Raw genomic sequence first — 14,275 nt, 5'->3', positions numbered from 1 at the left:
TTCTGGCCTAATTTGCTCAATTGCTCATACTGGACCCGAACTCTTTTCAACCAACCTGGAGTTTGCTCAAACGACCACTAGATGGTCCCACGACCACCAAGAGCCGGTTTCATGACCTCTTGGTCGGTCCCCCACTTTTTCATAATTGGTTTTTATCACCTAATGCTGAATCGAGCAATATTTCAATAAATGATGAAACCGTCATTTAATCATCATTCTTTCACCAGCTGGCCAACTAAAGACCTTGGTGCATTCTCACTCGAGCACTTGGGAGCCATATGGACATCCATAATCCCATATGGTCGGTCCCTCTATCACTTATAACCTATTTTCATTGATTCATCAATTAACATATAATTGATTTAAAATTAGGGTTTTGAATAAATGCTTCATGAATCATCATCCTGAGAAAGATTCAAACACTAATGAATCTATGTTGATTCAGCAATCAACATTTGGATTAATTATAATATTCGGTAATCTACCAATGTTTTGATTAATATTTTATTAGGTCACATCACCAATGAATAATTCGTCGAATTGAGCAATACTTGCTCAATTGCTCAAATATTGATCCAACTATCAATATTTAGTAATTTATCAGTAATTTGTCGAATTGAGCAATACTTGCTCAGTTGCTCAAATATTGATCCAGCTATCAATATTTAGTAATTTATCAGTAATTCATCGAATTGAGCAATACTTGCTCAGTTGCTCAAATATTGATCAAGCTATCACAATCCATCATCAAATTCACAATTTTTTCCAACACGTGCAATATCAGCATCATTCAAAGAACTACGCATGTTCAATCCATGAATCACTGAGTACTCGTCACTCATGCCCAATTCAAAAAAAATTAGACTCACTGCAACTGACTAATCAATACACATCTGTCATGCAGACTCCACGATTCATGAGACATCAATCTCGTCACATTGGGGGATATCAATTTAGGGTTTTTGTGTGGCGGCCTACAGCATGTGGATTCATCCACAATGAGAAATGTGTGTAAGTCGTGCCAACGGTTGAGGGAGTTAGCAAAGTAGTGGGTGAGTGATCAACCAAGTCTTCGCACGACCTGGAACTGGTTTCACCACGATCTCGCACTTTCCCACTCTTTCACTCAGGAAACCGTCACACTTACATGGATCAAGGTCTTTACGCAATATAAATAAGTCTCTCAATCCATGATTGAGGACAACGAAGGATTACTAGCTATCAGCAATCGATCGTCCACATAGAATTTCTCGAGTAACTACTCTCGAGAATTCATCAATCTACCAGAACTTATTTGAACTTACCAGTTCATCAAATTTGCAGAAACCTTCAACACACTCACAATCCTTGATCATCATTGATCCGACACAATTCTCAGCTTCCCTCCTACAGATCAACCCATCTCCCTCTTTATGACCGAATTGACTCTGGAACGACCATTGACTTGGATTAGGTCGGAGTCCTACAGATTGATCTCTCGAATCTAAGCACTCCCTTTGCAGTGCATCTGTGTGAGGTTGAACAGTTTGCTCGGTTGAGGAGTCTCGACAACACGCTCGTCTCTTCACTTCCCTGAAAAACCGGCAAATGGTTTTTCCCCATCTACAATCCCTAACTTTTATTATTAGAAATTATTAATTAATAAATCCCTAATTTTTGTAGTTTATTTTCTTGTACCCAGCAAATGTCATACACCTAACTTTGGTACCAAATATTTGAAATATTAACGGTTAGTACCTAGAATTGTTAAGGATTGTCAAGTCAAACGGTTGACTTAACAAATCAAATATTATTTTTAATGATAAAATTATTTTCTTTTAAAACCCAAAAATACCCACTGATCCGACGGTCTTAAAGACTAATCCAACATCAACCTTAGCTTTTATTATCAACTCAGTCTTAGTCGGCGCCGGATTAAATTAGAGATACAATAGCAAAGGTTGCCGAATAGAATTGGGGATTCAAGTAATTTCTGCTCGATTTGGTTAGTTAGTCTTTTAGGATTTCGTTTGGATCTGTACATTGTTCCATTTTTACATGATTCAATTTGGTGGTTGCTTTGTCTTCTTCATCACTACAACAATTCTTCATTGCAACAATAAGTTCTCATTAGAAATTCCCCGAGAGTAATTGTCCTTTTGTTTGTTTGTTTGTTTGTTTGTTCGTATTATAGTCTGTTGATGGTGATTGGTGGTTTGACTGAAAAAATTGGGGAAGAATCGTGCATGTGAAATGGTGGTGTTGCTCATGTAATGAGTTTCTTCCGTGATGTTAATATTCTGGAAGTTTTTCATTTGTTTTAGTTATGGATGGAGTAGGTTTATGATACAGTGGAGAGTTTTGATGGGATTAGAAGTTAGGTGGTGCTATATTCGAGTTAACAACAGATTTATAAGTTCATACAATACAAAAGATTCTGAATGGGTTTCGGTGTAGAGATTTGAGGAGATATTATACAACAAATGTTAGCCGGAAAACAGCGATTCACAAGCACTGTTGCCTGTTGATTTATTATGTGTGAATGGTTACAATGAATTTAATGATTGCAGGGAAGGAAATCATAGGGAATATATTAGAAATGTACAGAATGTTGCATCTCCTCACAACTAGAAATATGCATAGCAGATGCTCGAAAAAAATGCCTGAACATATAGTTTTGTTCCACCAAGTTTGCAATGGGTTTGAGTTGGATTTGATATTGAGAGAAAGCTGATGTTGTTGGCAGGGGAACATATGAGCTATTGCTGTTGTCGGATGAAGGTAGTGGTGAATGGATTTGACTCTATAGCGAGTTGAGAAGGCATTGGTGGTGACGTGGGGGTGGTTGTGAATGACAAGGTTGCTAATAGTTCTGATATGTGCTGTGCGATGGTTGTGTGAGAATTTTAATGAGTGAAGGACAAGAATCAAAATCTGAATGGAACATTGAGTTGGTAAAAGATTTGGTCAATGGTTTGAGACTGAGCAATAAGAGGAAGAACATGGTTTTTGTGAAGGGTAAAGTCGTCAAAACTAACTTTATATTTTAATGAAAATTAGAGTAAATAAAAATGATTTGGTCAAATTGAGTATTTAATGGTGGTTGACGGTCAACGTCTGGTCAAGGTACCAACCCTTAATATTTCAAATATTGGGTACCAAAGCTAGGTGTTGGACATTTGCTGGGTACCAATCGTTAAATATCCCTTATTAAAGCCCTAACTTTTATAATTAAAAATTATATAATACAAAAAATCTCAAATGACTGACTTTCATATTTGACTCATGTCCCTTTCATTGGGTTTAAGACATAGTGAAGCATCACTAGAAAAAGTAATAAACAACGCCTCCTATCAAGCTCTCAATGCATTGGTAGTTGTGATATTTTACAACCAGGCATCCAAAGGCGTGAATTACGTCACCATCGTCATCAGACAATCAATTAGAGTATATTCATATAACATTATATTAATATAATCATAAGGATAAATACTTCACACAAGAAATATGCTAGATTTTTCCAAATAGTGAAACTTTATCGCTACCACAATATAAAAAGAAAGACTTCCTTCACGCGGGAATCTATGACCTCGCCTCACAAGTGGACACTTAACTCTCGGTCTCATCGCAAGCACAAAATTTCACCAAGTTTTGCGCCAGTACAACTACGAATTCTTGTCTCAAAAACGAGAACAACACCAGTTTTGATCTAAAGGACTCGTATAATATTATCCAAGGGATTGAACAACATTTTATAACAGCCAGTGTAGTAGTCTTTCCACAGTGCAAAGAAAAGACCTTGTCGTATGCAACAAAAAGATTTGTTACAGCAGCAAGCACATGGCTTGAAAATCGTGGTACAATCATAAAGACTCGTTCATATTAAACTATGGAAAACTCGACCCACAACACCAAGTGAAACCTTGTTTGTAAACAAACTAACATGGCACTTCAACAAGTAGCTTAGTGTAATCTCAGTAAAATGCAGGAGTAGTTTAACAAAGACACTTTCTTCTTAACCCGTTAACAATTTTAAGATCAAGAGGGGGCGATGTTTATACCATATAGTTTGGTATATGGACCCAAGTGCCCCAGCCGAATAACTAGGCCTTAGGGTTTAAAATATGAAATGATGATCATAACGCAATCAATACTTCCACACCAGAAGACTAGGTATATATTGAAACATGGAGATTAGAGATCCCTATAAAAAAAGGTGAATTGGTTTGTTGGTAAGACCAAATATATATTCAAATTTGGAGGTTAGAGATCCCTATAAAAGGATGAATTGATTTATTGGTAAGACCAGGTATATATTCAAACTTATATGTTGGAGTTAATGTAGGTATATACTTAGTCCAAATACATTAATTAATCTAGTCACCCCAAAAAGAGGGGATGAATGTGAATTAATTACTGGAATAAATACGTTTATAATATTTAGATACATAATTCTAATTATAAATAAGAAAGAACCTGGAGAGCTTTTGTTCGGGATACGTAGCCAAAATTCATCTAGACGAATACTGGATTGGATATAATTCGTCTACAACTGTAAATAGAGATAAAAATCTAATTCAAAAGGTACACATTTTTAATCATTCTCTCCCTATAAAAATCTGCACTAAGCTCTTGCTCATTGAGGCATCGAATTGTCCTTGCAAGTATCCCTTACTTTCATTTATCAACAATCCTTGGAGAGCCAAAATTATAGGAGAGTTGATACATCAAGTAGAAGAAATCACAACCTCCATCAGAAACACATCTCAAGATGATTGTAGTTTCATGTGACGGCTGGAGTCTCACCATCAAGCATAATCCCCAGGAGTGTTGAAGAAACATATTTACTACAATACATAGCTTTGAAGGAAGCAGTTACATGGGCCATTTTAATGGATTATGGAAAAGTAGTCTGTAAATCGGACAATGAACAACTAATAATCCATGATCAACTTCCATGTATTTATTCGGAATGTCGCCGTTTTGTTTTAGATAATTCTTTTTCTTTTACAAAAAAGGAAAGATCTTAATGACATAATCTTAACATTTTAACGTCACTTTTTTACAAATCTAACCTACAATGAATTTAAAGCTAATTTTTTAATACCTTTACAAAATTAATCATTACAGTCTTGTTATCCCGTTGATAAGTTTTAAAATGGCTCTGCATATGTTTAGCCAAAAACACAAGATCTAGTTGTACTTATTTTGAATTTCACAAGAATTCCTCTCATGATATCAATTTGGATCTTTAAGGAAAATTTATATGTAAGCTATTAGTAATCTTCAATAAAACCCCTTTCCAAAATTAAAAAAAATAAATATATGTTTTAGAAAATTTGATTAAAAAAGAAAACCCTTTATGCCATTTATTTGTTGAGAATAATTATTTTTGATTTCCTTGGACGAAATCCAAATCAGACACCTAATCTTGTTAGTTGGTTGATTAAATTGTATTTTATTAAGAATAATTGTTTGGATCCCACAATATTATTGGGTTGTAAAGTTGTAAAATGCTGATAAATAAAAAGAGAAAATCAGCTGTATACTAGAGAGAGAGCTGTCTTTGTTTGATTAGGTGCATCTTTTCTGTTAAATAAGAAGGGCACTTCATTTGTGATGCTGTCTTTGAGTAAATGAATGAATGAATAGAGACAAACATGCTTGGATACTTTATTATTACTACTACTACTAAATCTAAATCCCTTTTTTCTGGCCAGAAAAACAGGAAAGAAGGGGGACATGTGGGATAATCTTTGGATTCTTACGGAGGGTTGTCCCTCTTTGACCCATTTATACAGTAACTGTAGTAGCAAGGTTGATGGAAATGATGATGGTTCAATGTTTCTGATTTTAACACCCCAACCAAATACTCTGAATCTTGACAATATGCCAGCCATGGTAAAACATAGTTACCCCAGTTTTCTTTTTTGTGCTAAAGAAGCTTATTCTTTGACTTCTATGTTTGATTATTTTTCTAATAGCGGGTTTAGATGTACAGCCAGAAATAATTTTTAAATTTCTAAATATCAAAAAGTAAAAGACCAGTTAGGATAGAAAATTTCAAAATAAATTTTAGAAATCTGTAGAATATTTTACTTGTGACTTCTGCTTTAGATTTTGTAATGTGGTATAAGTTCTTCTTAAATGTATACAATTTGGCCTGGTACACCATAAATGGAACTAGACTTAAAAACCAAAACATTGATTGTGAAAAAGAAACCGTTAAACTAAAATGAGAAGCCGTTATTTTCACCAGTCTGTTTGTCTGTCTGCATTCCTTTGTTGGTCAAAATTCTTGGATGCTGGTCTGCTTGACCACGAGAGATGTCGCTTTTGTCTTAACGCGGCAAATTTGGTTGAGATGAGGAGGAGAGATATTTCTTTGTTTACTCTTCTTTCTCTCTCTCTCACTCTCTCCTCTTTACCTTTAAACCCACGCACTCACTCTCTTTCACTCTCTCTCCTCAGTTTATCTGTCTGTCTCTCTGCAACTTGATGGGGAATTGTTTCTCTGATGGTGGTGCTAAATCAGCTGCTGCTGGTGGCGCTGGTGCCACTTCAGCTTCTCCAAATAATCATCACCACCACCAATCTGGTGCTGGTGGCGCCGCTTCTAATGACGCCGTCGATTTATATCTTAACTCACACGGTTATCGAGGTCTTTTCTCCCAGATCGAGGTATTTACTTCTTCTTCTTCTTCCTCGGATGATTTCAGATTGTCTGTACTCATATTGGTTTTGGTAATGGTTTCTGGTTGTTTACTCTTAGTTGACTTGAACAATCTGGAACAAGGACAGCCTGGTTTTTCTTTATCTTGAGCTGTATTTGAATTTGGATCCATTATCATCAAATATGAGTTCACGAATTTGCTTCTTAGGCAGAAGATTTAGTTCAGATTTATGCCTTCTTTTTTTTGAACAAGGAATTTTGAAAATGGAATCTATGTCATCATTTTAGTGAGACTGACCTACTTGGAGTGGGGAAAATATAAAGTTTGAGTGACTTGATGGAAATGGAATGTTGATGTGAAATTTATGGATTGGTTTTATTATGCATTGAATTTGACGGAAGTAATTATTATCGGCTCAGTTTATAATGAGTTATCACAGCCTCATATAACTGGAATTCTTGTGCTAAGTTGTGAGTAAGTAATGTCATTTCTTCATTTCTGATTGACTGACTTGGCGTTTCCTCGTTATTTTGGCTCAGTTGTCACTTTCGGCTTCAAACTTACGAGACAGGGATACATTATCCAAGGTGTGTATAGTGCCTTACTTGGTCTCTTGGCAGTTTTCTTTTCGCCTTTTCAGCATCATACTAAATGTATGACATTGGTATGGTGTGAGAACTTAGTTCAAAGTAGAATGTGAAATATCCTTTAAATATGTAAGTTGTTACACATGATAGACAAAAATGCGACTATCTAAACGATACTGAAGTTAACTAGTGTTAGACTGGATTCATTAGGCAACATCGTTCGACATTGTTAATCTCACCCCAGTAGGTTGCAGAAATCATTTACTCATTGTTATGCTGAGAAACTCTGCTTCAGTGTATTCATGTAGAAACTGTTTAGATATCTCATTCGCTTGTACTCTTTTGTTACTGGTATGCTTTCAGCCTTTTTGGTTTAATAAATGTAAAGTTTGGGTTTCTGCAATATTTGATTTCCTAGTCTCAGCTTTTATTGGCTTTGCATGTTTTATAAGAACTTCCATTTGCTCTGTAGAGTGATCCAATGGCAGTTATTTATACCAAAGGAAGAGATGGGAAACTTGAAGAAGTTGGTCGAACTGAAGTGGTATTAAACTCACTAGATCCTGTGTGGATCGCAAAACATACTGTTAAGTACCATTTTGAGATCCTGCAGACTTATGTGTGAGTAATGGTTGAATTAGTTTGATTATTTTGTATTCCCTGTCCAATCTCTTCCTCCTACTTTCAAGTAATCATTAATACACTGTTGTTTCACAGATTTCGGGTTTATGATGTAGATTCACAGTTTCACAATGTACCAGTAAAGGTGTTTATCTATTTTGTTGTTGTTTATCTCTAAAGTTGTATATGAAGATCCTTGATGCTTTTGATTCTATGAAAGAAAGCTTCGTCTATGAATGTTTGTTGACGGTTATATACTTCTCAAAATTCTCAGATGCTTAAGCTGGATGAACAACAGTTTCTGGGGGAGGTCACTTGTGCCTTATCTGAGGTTTGTCCTTCTCAATCCCAATCGTCAGCTTCACCTAACCTGTTTGGAAGTGTTCTATCGCATTATATGTTCTTAAAGTTTGATGAACTTTGATGCTCCAAAATGGTAGTTTGGATTACAAATGTTATGCTCTCTAACAAAGTTTCTTTACCATAAATTGGTCATCATTTTTCCGTGGTAAAGTTGGCTAACTACTGACTAATAATTTTTACAATTAGTATATAACTTGTATGATCTAAAATGATGACCATATCTGTTGCATATGGTCACAAAGACTGCAGATTTTATTATATCACATTGGAAACTAGGAACCCAGATAATTCTGTTCTTGTACATCATGCAATATGAAGCTCCAGTTCCGAATTCTTGTCTTTCATTTTTTTCAACAATGGTCCATCATGCGTGATTCTCCTGGATGTCTCATTGCAGATAGTATCTAAACCAACCCGGTCATTGACACTAAATCTTGTAAATGGAGAAGAACATGCTAAGGATAACCATTTTCAGAAATTAGGGGTGCTCACTATTCGTGCACAAGAGTGTACTAGCTCAAAGACAACAGCGGAGATTATCTTCCGGTGTTCAGATCTTGAATACAAAGATCTCTTCTCTAAAAGTGTATGGACTCCCATCTAATTCTCATAATTTTTTTTATGTTAAACTGTGCAAAAATATTGGGCGATTGTTGATAGAAGAATATGGTTTTACTTTACCCAGGATCCTTTCCTGGTCATTTCAAAAGCTGTTGGGAGTGGATCACTGATTCCTGTTTGCAAGACAGAAGTGAAAAAGAATGATCACAACCCGACATGGAAGCCAGTCTTCTTAAATCTTCAGCAAATTGGAAGCAAGGCATATGCAAACCTCCATGACTATCTAGGAATTTCTCGTGGTGTCTTTTAAGTGAGGACCCAGTCCTTTCTGTCTTCAAGGGCATGAGTTGTGCACTTGGCACACTTGATCTGTGTTTTGGGTACTCCTTGGATGGATAATATCTCAAATTGCACCTGTTGGGACATCTTAACATCTCCTACCATGGGCTTGATGGTGTGGATGGATGTTCATTGCTGCAATTTGAAGGCTCCTATCTAGGGAGTAGATACACATTTGATGATTCACATATGGATGTGGGGTCTTGCTCAAACGACACTGCGTATTATTTCGTATTGTATAGCATTCTCACATGTTAACTGCTTTGGTAAATGCAGGATACACCTTTAACTATTGAATGCTTCAACTTTAATAGCAATGGAAGACATGATTTGCTTGGGTAAGCCAACATCTTGGTTTCTCTCATTTATATAGCGTCATAACCACTAGAAGTTTGACTCTAGCAAATTTCTGGTTCATGAATCAGCAAAACTGAAAAATCGCTAGCCGACTTGGAAAATCTACTCAATGAAGAGGGAGAAAGTTTGTTCGTGCCAGACGTAGTTGGACAAAGTGTACAAAACAAGGTTATGGCTGTTTGATTCAGGTTATTATACCAATCTAATTAATTAAAGATATAATTCTTATTAAGCATATGTTGCTTCTCTGGTACAGGTATTAAAGAGTCGACTTTTTGTGGAAAAGTATTCTGAGAGCACACAACACAGTTTCCTGGATTACATCGCAGGTGGATGCGAAATGAATTTCATGGTGGCTGTTGATTATACAGGTGCTCCAACCTCACTTTTTGTCATTTAGTCAGTGAAGTTTTGTACTTGAATCATGTTACTTTGGTGTCTGTATACTTGAACACTCTCATTAAAATAGTATCATGTGAGATCATCTCTTGTGCACAAGTTTAGAAGTTGACCAGAAGTCCACCCTTATATAATACTCATTCTATGACTAATCTAAATTATGATTTCTCTGGTTTTCAGCTTCAAATGGAAATCCACGCCTCCCAGATTCCTTGCATTACATAGACCCCTCAGGCAGGCCAAATGCATACCAGAAAGTGAGAAATTAGTCTTTGATGTTCAGTTTCATTTTGGTTTCCCACTTTTCCAAGTTGATTACAGAAAAGTGTATGATTTGCAGGCAATTAAAGATGTTGGAGATGTCTTACAATGCTATGATTCAGACAAGTGTTACCCTTGTTGGGGTTTTGGAGCACGACCAATTGATGGTCCGGTCTCTCATTGCTTTAACTTGAGTGGAAGTAGTATTCACTCTGAGGTATGAGCAAAATACTTAAATGTTGTTGAACTTCGATGGACACACATTAGGGGTAGCCTTGAAAGTATTCCCATCCTTCGTTTTCGCATTCTAAGAAGGGAACCTTCTTTCTTCTCAGGTTGATGGAATTCAAGGTATTTTGACAGCATACGATGGTGCCCTACATAATGTTCAATTTGCAGGACCTACTCTTTTCGGCCCAATAATTCACGCTGCATCAGAGATTGCCAGCCAGTCTCTTGCCAATAATGAACACAAGTATTTTGTAATGTTAATAATCACGGTATGTGTAGCAATTGGCAAATCCCTTCCGTTATATAAGACTACAATGCTGGCCATATAAAACCTATCTGTTCAACCGTTTACAGGATGGAGTAATAACTGATCTGCAAGAAACTATAGATTCTCTAGTAAAGGCATCTGACTTGCCATTATCTGTTCTCATTGTTGGAGTTGGCGGGGCTGACTTCAAAGAAATGGAGGTAAATTTCTGCATGGCTCGCCAATCGAAAAACTTGGTAGTTCTCTTCAATAATTGTTGTGGACTCAGTCTTATAGCTTGCTTCCTGCTTAGACTTTTTGGCAGGTATTGGATGCTGATAAAGGAGGGAGACTAGAAAGCTCAAGCGGAAAAATTGCGTCGCGTGACATTGTACAGTTTGTTCCTCTTCAACGATTACAGGGTGAGCTCGATTCTCTCAGTTGGAACTTCTGCTTGTCAGAAACAGTGTTGCTCCAAAATACTTTGTGCTGACTCATTTATCAATTGTTGCAGGTGGAGAGATTTCAGTTGTTCATTCACTTCTAGCAGAATTACCCTCGCAGTTCTTAACATACATGCGGTCTAGGGATATTCAACCACGACAACCAAGAAACAGTCAGAAGTGTACATAAAGATTTATTTTCATTTCTTTTTCGGCTATTTGTATTCTTTATGGTATGGCAAGGTTTTCAGTGTTTCCATATCATGTTGTAACAATTTTTTTGTCCACATTTTTTCAATGTATTATTGTTTCTGTACGCTAGAAAGAAAAAGCACACGTAAATAAACAAAAATGTCCACTCATTTGTCAAGTTTTATCACATTTTTTCAATGTATTATTGTTTCTGGACATAGAGAAAGAAAAACAAGTAGACATAAATAAACAAAAATTTCCATTGATCTGTCAAGTCTTACCATTTTGTTCTCACTTTCACTAGACAGTAGGTTACCATTATAAGTTTTCCCCATTTGCAATCAAATGATATTCACGAGATAAGATTCTTAGACAGGAATTATACATACAATAAATCATGCAGCATGATCAAAGCACTGCAAAAACAAGGCTGTAACAGCGCATCCAATCATCAAGCCCTAGAACAAGAGAAAAGGAGCTCAAATGTGCCAACAACCATCATCAAATTTGCAAATGCAATAAATATGGACTTTCTTCCCATACTTCATTGTGCGTCTTCTTTACGTCATTAGTCTGTTTCCGGTACCTCTTAACATTGCTTCAACCCAGTCCCTTTTGGCACCATATCAATTCACTCGTTCTTGTATCTCAGCAAAGTCCGAGTTTCTCTAACAGTTCCCTAAGAGTAAGGATATTCAAGTAAAATTAAGCCAAAGCCATCACAAGAAGTGGCTTACCGCACCTTGAAATGAACCAAAGACACCGACCAGTCTAAATCAAATACTTATAGAGGGTCCATCACAGTGATATAAACACTGTACCATGATTGAAAAATGTAGAAATACAATCAGCAAAATGATGGTTACACTCCATGTTTGCTTAATTCTCAGTTTAATTATTCTAGTGACAACAAAAATGATCACGGGTCATACTGATACCTGCAAAAACTTGGACCAGATGCCCTCTTAGTTGACTTGAGAACTTCCTTCCTCAAATTGCTGATTGTTATGATAATAGCCATCTTCGTTATTTGCCATCCTAAGCAGGGAGCTTATCTCTGGCCGAGGAAACAATAACTTAAGCCGGAAAGCATCAACTCCATTCAAGTAATACCGGAAGAGCCTTTTTGCCCTGATAAACCCAAGACGACCATACAACGCAAGTGCTCCCTTGTTTGACACTTCTGCTTCTAGTGTTACCTGCACATATAAATTGCATAATCAGAGTCAACAATTGGCATTCTCATCACCAATCTGCACCAATATTGGACTAGTAACCACAAAACACCAGTAACCAGGAATACATAATGCATTAATGATGTGATTCAAATATCCGGTAAGCAACAGTATAGAGGAATGGGAAATTATCTCGAGTGTTAACTGGAAGAACTTTCAAGTGCTCGTTTAGTATATAACCTAAGTAAGATAACCAACATAGTAGCTGTAAAATACATATCAGTATTGTGACAGAATGATCTCAACAAGAAAGCATTGCACACAGATAAACTTAAAGCACAAACAAGTATCGGCGGACAGACTATTAACAATCCGATAAGACAAGTTGACAATGTCTTACCTCTTCACATCCCGATTCCATCATCACTTGTATCGATCGGGTAACAAGCTCCGTAGCTGCATTCAACCCGCAAAAAAAAAACCTCAAACTTATAATAAATAAAAGGTATACCATAAGAAAATCAAATCATCAAATTGAGCTGAAAACAGGTCATTACCAATGCCTTTTCCTCTATAAGATTTGATAACAACAAGCATAGCAATATATCCTCTGAAAGTATTCCTATGTTCACCCATCTTGCAAACAACTGTTCCAATACAATTTCCTTTATGAAACGCCTACAAAAACAAAACCCAAATAAAAAAGATTCAGATTTTATAATCTAATCCAAATAAATTACAAATTCCAATAAAGAGATAGATGGGTTTCAAAATTGATTACCAGGAAAGAAAGTTGAGGCCATAGATAGACAAAGTATCTGTAAGTAAAGATAGAATAGGGTTCACTAAGTTCTTTATCAACTAATCGCATGATGAGAGGCAAGTGATGTTCACCACCATAACTAACATAATCTATTTCTGATGGATCAAATTCTTCCATCACTGCTTCTTCCTCTTCTTCCTTCCTCGTCTCCTCCATTCTTTCTCTCTGGTTTCTTCTCTTCAAGGGAACTCTCCACCGCGTACGGCGTATCTAAGCTGCTTGACAACTCTGGGTCCACTTCTTATGTCTAAGGACGTGTTTGGTTTTGTGGTAAATCGGAGGCCCGAGTCAAATGTTTCCGCTGGGAAGCACTAGCACGGGCACGAACATGTTAGTAATTATCTGAAGATTCAGGAAACCAGGCTTATATAATTGTTGTTTTGTTTCAGTAGAATTATAGGAAAAGAGAAAGAGACAGAGGCGTAGGAGAGATTTCTATTGATAATGGATCAACCTTATTACATAGTTATAGTATCCTTTATATACATGGAAGGTGAACCCTAACTATATAGATGGGCCGCACATCTATGGACCGTAGGCCCTACAACACTCCTCCTTGTGCGGGTCCAATAGAACTTCATATGCAGTGCTTCCACATAGTGCTTCGAATGTAGTTCTTCAAATGTCGTCCTCTCCTTGATGACTTGCGCCAAAATCAATTGCCCCATTAAAACTTAGACAAGGAAAAACCCGATGGGACAAAACCTTGGTACAGATCTTCACATGTAGTACTTCACATGTTATCTCGTACTTTACATGTAGTTCATCACATGCAATACGATCTTCAAATATCGACGAGTCTAAGTTAATTGCCTCGTTAAAACTTCGTCAGGGAAACCCAGAGGGACAAAACCCGAACTAAAGAAAAAGAGTATAATATTAAGCAAACTTAGAACATAGTCGGACTCGAATATGTTGCTCATTAAAAACCTTGACAAGGAAAACCCATTGGGGAATAACCTTGACGAAGGGAAAAGAGTACAACGTGACTGATGCAAGTAAAGTTGATCAGTTGCAGATCTT

General features: G+C 36.6%; 2 protein-coding genes across 5 annotated transcripts; one reads left to right on the top strand and one right to left on the bottom strand.

Annotated features, from left to right (window-relative positions):
- The first annotated feature begins 6,400 nt into the window (after positions 1-6,400).
- LOC113271528 (protein BONZAI 1-like) lies at positions 6,401-11,470 on the top strand. Its single transcript, XM_026521419.1, has 16 exons — positions 6,401-6,660; positions 7,193-7,240; positions 7,713-7,861; positions 7,958-8,006; positions 8,136-8,192; positions 8,622-8,810; positions 8,910-9,044; positions 9,401-9,462; positions 9,550-9,649; positions 9,738-9,852; positions 10,061-10,137; positions 10,221-10,358; positions 10,477-10,641; positions 10,727-10,840; positions 10,933-11,041; positions 11,134-11,470. The coding sequence occupies exons 1-16, from the start codon at positions 6,478-6,480 to the stop codon at positions 11,250-11,252; spliced, it is 1,809 nt and encodes a 602-aa protein (XP_026377204.1). The 5' UTR covers positions 6,401-6,477; the 3' UTR covers positions 11,253-11,470.
- A 26-nt stretch (positions 11,471-11,496) lies between these two features.
- Positions 11,497-13,473, bottom strand: LOC113271529 (N-alpha-acetyltransferase MAK3-like). Of its 4 annotated transcripts, none has more exons than XM_026521421.1 (5): positions 13,211-13,473; positions 12,987-13,107; positions 12,830-12,885; positions 12,193-12,453; positions 11,497-12,069 (listed from the first exon to the last, which is right to left on the bottom strand). In XM_026521421.1, the coding sequence occupies exons 1-4, from the start codon at positions 13,406-13,408 to the stop codon at positions 12,220-12,222; spliced, it is 609 nt and encodes a 202-aa protein (XP_026377206.1). In that variant the 5' UTR covers positions 13,409-13,473; the 3' UTR covers positions 11,497-12,069; positions 12,193-12,219. The 4 variants fall into 4 exon arrangements, with proteins under 4 accessions (XP_026377206.1, XP_026377208.1, XP_026377207.1 ...); XM_026521423.1 differs by having other exon boundaries at positions 11,497-11,996; XM_026521422.1 differs by having other exon boundaries at positions 11,497-11,933; positions 13,211-13,471.
- Positions 13,474-14,275: the final 802 nt, after the last annotated feature.

Source organism: Papaver somniferum, chromosome 4 (assembly GCF_003573695.1).
Source record: "Papaver somniferum cultivar HN1 chromosome 4, ASM357369v1, whole genome shotgun sequence".
Lineage (NCBI taxonomy): Eukaryota > Viridiplantae > Streptophyta > Magnoliopsida > Ranunculales > Papaveraceae > Papaver > Papaver somniferum.
Note: the sequence above shows the minus strand (reverse complement) of the source record. Positions and strands in the feature narration are given on the sequence as shown.